This window comes from Chiloscyllium plagiosum, chromosome 17, assembly GCF_004010195.1.
Source record: "Chiloscyllium plagiosum isolate BGI_BamShark_2017 chromosome 17, ASM401019v2, whole genome shotgun sequence".
Lineage (NCBI taxonomy): Eukaryota > Metazoa > Chordata > Chondrichthyes > Orectolobiformes > Hemiscylliidae > Chiloscyllium > Chiloscyllium plagiosum.
In genome coordinates, this window is record NC_057726.1 from 66274305 (window position 1) to 66279630 (window position 5326).

Below are 5326 nucleotides of genomic sequence, written 5' to 3' on the forward strand. Positions count from 1 at the left end.
GTGGAGGCTGGTACAATTGCAACATTTAAGAGGCATTTGGATGGGTATATGAACAGGAAGGGTTTGGAGGGATATGGGCCGGGTGCTGGCAAGTGGGACTAGATTGGGTTGGGATATCTGGTCGGCATGGATGGGTTGGACCAAAGGGTCTGTTTCCATGCTGTACATCTCTATGACTCTAAGTGAGCATATCCCTCCAGAAAGGATGGCAAAACCTTGGAGCAAGTGTAGAGGTGACTGACTGATTAGAATGAGACCAGGTTTCAATAACTTCAGTGATGTGAAGACAACACAAAAACTGTCACACATTCTCCAGTGAGCAGAGAAGGTCAAGGGTAGTTTAATAAAATGTAAAAATGATGAACAAAGTATACAAAATTTTGTGGGATTGAATCAAGTAAGTAAGGAGAAACTGTTTTCACAAGCAGCAGTGTTTGATAAGCAGCAAATTTAAAATAAGGGGTAAAAGTACATGATCTGAGGTAAGGAAAATCTCTTTGATACCAGGTTATTGTGATCGGAAACGGTAAAAGAAGCAGTTGGAGTAGTAACTTTACCAAAAGGAATTGGACACTTAGATGAAAAGAAAGAACCTGCAGGGCTCTGAAGAACAAATCCTCAGTGAGATGATGGACAGAATGGCCTGCTTCTTCTATGTAAAGATTCTATAAACATAATCAGAAGGAAAATAATGTCCTTTTACTTTGTCACTGTATCTTTAACTAAAACCTCAGGAGAGTATCTTCTAACACACTAATGTGACATTATGATGTCCTTTGGATGATAATGGAATAGTGTAGGTTAGATGAGCTTTAGGTTGGTTTCACAGGTTGGCGCAACATCGAGGGCCGAAGGGCCTGTACTGCATGTAATGTTCTATGTTAATAGCAGGTATCCTTCCCATCTCTCAGTGTATTAATTTGCCAATTTATGATCTGAGCCAATGTTGTAATGTCTGACATGGAATTAGCCTCAATGTTCCCTCAAAATTGGGTGTTAGGATGGTGGAGGGTAGAATCAATGAGATTTGTACCTTCTGATTATTATGCATTTGTGTAGAAATCAAAGGTTTCGAGTAGGGGCAGGAGAGATTTATTAGAGAGTCCCCAGGATTCAGTAACTACCAATGCATAGAAAGACCAGAGGAGGTCACGATTGTTTGAAGTGCCCCCATCATTCAAATAGATTTATTGACGCTAACTGCCTCGACTCACACACGAACAATGGCCATTTTGGTGAGAGATTGGTGTGTTGTTGGCACCATGGATGAATCAATCAGCACCTTCAGGAGATGAGGGAAGAACATTTGAAAAGCATTCACATTTCAATCACTCTTAAAGATACTCACCACCCACCAGTTGTACACGTCAGGATCCAGTTTCATGTTCGCTTTCGTCCAAAGTGGTAGAATGTCCTGATCAAAGTGCTCATCAAACCACTGCGACAGACCGAGATCACCTACGCAGTGGTCACAGGCACACATCTTCTGGTCCACAAGACCCTTGCTCAACCTCTGTACACCTAAGTAACTAGGCACCAACTTGACCCGATGGGAATTTTCCCCACCCTGGGTCTCCAGGTAAGCCATATTGGTCACGCCTGTCAGCGTATCGGTGAAAAACAGCGAAGTAAGAAACACAACAAGTAGCACAAGGGAAAGGAGAAATACCCGCAGCGAGCACTTCATTGTAGACCTGTAGTACTTTGGGCTTGGGTGTCCTGTTATGGCAAGAAGTTTTTGTCGTCAACTCTCATGTGTCGTTGAATGACTTCAGCAGCAAGGGCAGAGGTCAAAAGTGGAAGAATGCCAAGAAAAAAAATCAACTGCCCTGTCTCATTTAATGGAGGCACACTTTTCGCTTTAATTGGAGACCTTCAGAAAAAGCTTCAGCTGTTTCAGTAAACCCTGGCATGCAGCAGTTAAACATTCTCAACAGAAACTGCTTGCTGGTAATTTCTCTTTCAGTCAGACATTCAGCTTCTGCTCTGCTTTTCCTTACTTCTCTGCTCCTCTTTGCAAACACGGCTGAGGATTTTGCTGCGTCTCCGTTCGTCTGAGATAGCGACAGTTAAAAAGCTCCACCATCCTGTGGAACGATCTCGACAGAATCAGACCCCTCAAACCAGCTGCCAGCTCATTTGCTGAGTTCCTCAGTCCTCTGAGATTAAGCAAGTACTTTGATGTCTCCGTGATAACAATGTTAGTTTAATTCGGTTAAACTGCTGTTTGATTTGCTCTCACGCTGTGAACCAAATCTCTTGAAAAGTCTTAATCGGAGCCCAGAATGCTGCTTCGGAAATTTATAGCATCTCTTGCATGTATCTTATTTTCCTGAAGAGGTATGTTGGCGAGAGAGCTGTTGCCAAGGTGACTATTGATAATGCGCTCAAAAGGAGAGAGGTAAATCAAGGCATGCAGATGAGACCACGGTCTGCTCACGAGTCCTCTGTATATTCTTCGATGCCATTCAGCTCGTTTAATCCAGTGTCGGATAAAAGATTACATCAAGACTGAAAAACATTTCTCCCATCCACGTGCAGCAGAGCTAATGAGACGAGTGTGATCTGCTTTCTAAACCGTGCCAGCTTTTCTTCTCTGGGTTTTGCTGTTTGGCCAGTTATTCAGGCAGACAGTGTGTTTGAAAAGCCTGGGATAACAAAATAAGAAGAAAAAAAAGAGTTCAGTCTACACAGTCCGCAAATGAATCAGAACAAAGCACCCCTTGCTCTTTTTGTCGTTCCATCAACTGAAAGCTCTCGATAAGTAAACAAATCACTGTACAAATCAGTTAACCATATATTCGGCACATTTTCCTTCCTAGTGGCAAAATAAATTTTTGTTTGAATTTTTCTTGCTTTTGACTCATGCTTGGATTAAGATTTGGGGTGACCAGCTATTACAGCCAAGTGTCTGTTGTACATCTGTGGACCTGCAAAATGGTTGGCACTGGCTTATTTGACTGTCTTTGAGGGCATCAAAGAAAGCTCAATGGTTCCTCTGGTGACATTCACAACCAGGCACCTTTCAGCGGCTTCAACAGACAGAATTGGCCTGGTGGAGGTGAAGGGGTGGGGGGTTGGCAGTTTAATCTTTGGCTAAAATCCATACTCCTTAGTCTAGTCATGCTGAAATCAACTAGCTACCATTGCTGAGACCACTTGTCAGCACAGACTAAAGATTGAACCTGGTGTTAGATCAAATCATACAATGCTCCTGGGATGATGGAGGCCTCTCAACTTTGTCCCTTGCCTGAGGCGTGATGATCCTCAGGTTAAACTCATCATCTGTCATCTCCCTAATGAGAGAGCAGCCCAGTGTTCCTCTGGGACTAGGGTGACCTTGCCTTACTTGTTTAATAGGACAAAGGGCCTCCAGGTCCCATGAATGAGTGGCAAGGGCTTACATAGTCACGGACAGACAACATTTACAAATGGTGGGCTAAATACGATCCCAAGGTTCTTAGCTTTAGGCCCAGTGCCTACAATTTTCACCCACACATTATAATGATGTAGGTAGCAGGTCCACCTCACACACATCAGACTGGGTAAGGTCTACTTTTGCAAGGTTTGTAGCTCAGGTTGAGGTTTAGGGTGTAGGTTTGCTCGCTGAGCTGTAGGCTTGATATCCAGACGTTTCATTACCTGGCTAGGTAACATCATCAGTGGCGACCTCCAAGTGAAACGAAGCTGTTGTCTCCTGCTTTCTATTTATATCTTTCTCCTGAGGTCTGTGGTGATGTCATTTCCTGTTCGTTTTCTGAGGGGTTGATAGATGGCATCTAGATCTATGTGCTTGTTTATGGCGTTGTGGTTGGAGTGCCAGGCCTCTAGGAATACTCTGACATGTCTTTGCTTAGCCTGTCCCAGGATAGATGTGTTGTCCCAGTCGAAATGGTGTTTTATTTTATCCGTGTGTAGGGCTATGAAGGAGAGGGGGTCGTGTCTTTTTGTGGCTGGCTGGTGTTCGTGTATCCTGGTGGCTAACTTTCTTCCTGTTTGTCCTACGTAGTGTTTTTGGCAGTCCTTGCATGGAATTTTGTAGATGACGTTGGTATTGTCCATGGGTTGTACTGGGGCAACCCAAAAAAATAGAAAGCAGGAGACAACAGCTTCGCTTCACTTGGAGGTCGCCACTGATGATGTTACCTAGCCAGGTAATGAAACGTCTGGATATTAAACCTACAGCTCAGCGAGCAAACCTACAGCCTAAGGTCTATTTTGTGAGTAGGCATTTCAAACCCCATTTCAATTTTCATAGCGTTTGGCCAGCTTCTCAATGAATCACGATTCACTCATGACTCAAAGAATCATAAAATCCCTATAGTGTAGAAGCAGGCCATTTGGATCATTGAGTCCACAACGATCCTCCAAAGAGCATCCCACCCAGACCCTTTGCCCTACCCCATCCCTGTAACCCTGCAGTTCCCAATGCTAACCACTGAGCTACCCAAAGTAGACTTAGAAGAGACATGAAGCATCGTTTGGAATCAGATACCATTTGATAAGCAAATGTAAAAGTTCTCATCCATGGTCTCTCATATTCCTATTTCCATATCCCCATGCTCCTCCTATGGGCCTCTACGTCCTCCAATGCCGCTGATGAAGGGCTTATGCCAGAAATGTCAATTCTCCTGCTCCTCACATGCTGCCTGACCTGCTATCTTTTTCCAGCACCACACTCTTGATTCTGATACTCCAGCATCTGCAGTCCTCACTTTCTCCTAGCCCTCCAATGCCACTCATATCTCCCACTTGCCATCACATTTTCCATCACGGCACAGTTGCTCAGTGGTTAGCACTGTTGTCTCAAAGTGCCAAGGACCTGAGTTTGATTCCACCTTAGGACAACTGTGTGGATTTCCTCCAGGTGCCTCCCATAGTCCAAACATATGCAGGTTAGGGGAATTGGCCATACTGAATTGCCCATAGTGTTCAGGGATGTGTAGGCTAGGTAGATTTTTTAAAAATTCATTCACAGAATTAGGGTGTCGCTGCTTAGGCCAACATTTATTGCCCCTCCCTAATTACCCATAAGGTATTTAAGAGTCAACCACATTGGTGTGGGTCTGGAGTCACATGTAGGTCAGACCAGGCAAGGATGGCAGTTTCCTTCCCTAAAGGATATTAGTGAACCAGGTAAGTTTTTCTGACAATCGACAATGGATTCATTAGACTCTTAATTCCAGATTTTTATTGAATTCAAATTCCATCATTATCTGTGGTGGGACTCAAACCAAGGTCCCCAGAATATTACCTGGGTTTCTGGATTAACAGCTCAGTGATAATATCACTATGCCATTGCTTCCCCATTAGCCATGGGAAGTGC

The 5326-nt window shown here is 44.0% G+C and overlaps 1 protein-coding gene across 1 annotated transcript in view; it reads right to left on the reverse strand.

Moving 5' to 3' along the window:
• Window positions 1-2846, reverse strand: part of st3gal2 (ST3 beta-galactoside alpha-2,3-sialyltransferase 2) — a 123371-nt gene extending 120525 nt beyond the window's left edge. Inside the window, exon 1 of the mRNA XM_043707438.1 lies at window positions 1349-2846. Within this exon, the coding sequence (XP_043563373.1) occupies window positions 1349-1687 (339 nt within the window). The 5' untranslated portion in view covers window positions 1688-2846. The remainder of the gene's footprint in view (window positions 1-1348) is intronic.
• Between the last annotated feature and the right edge of the window lie 2480 nt (window positions 2847-5326).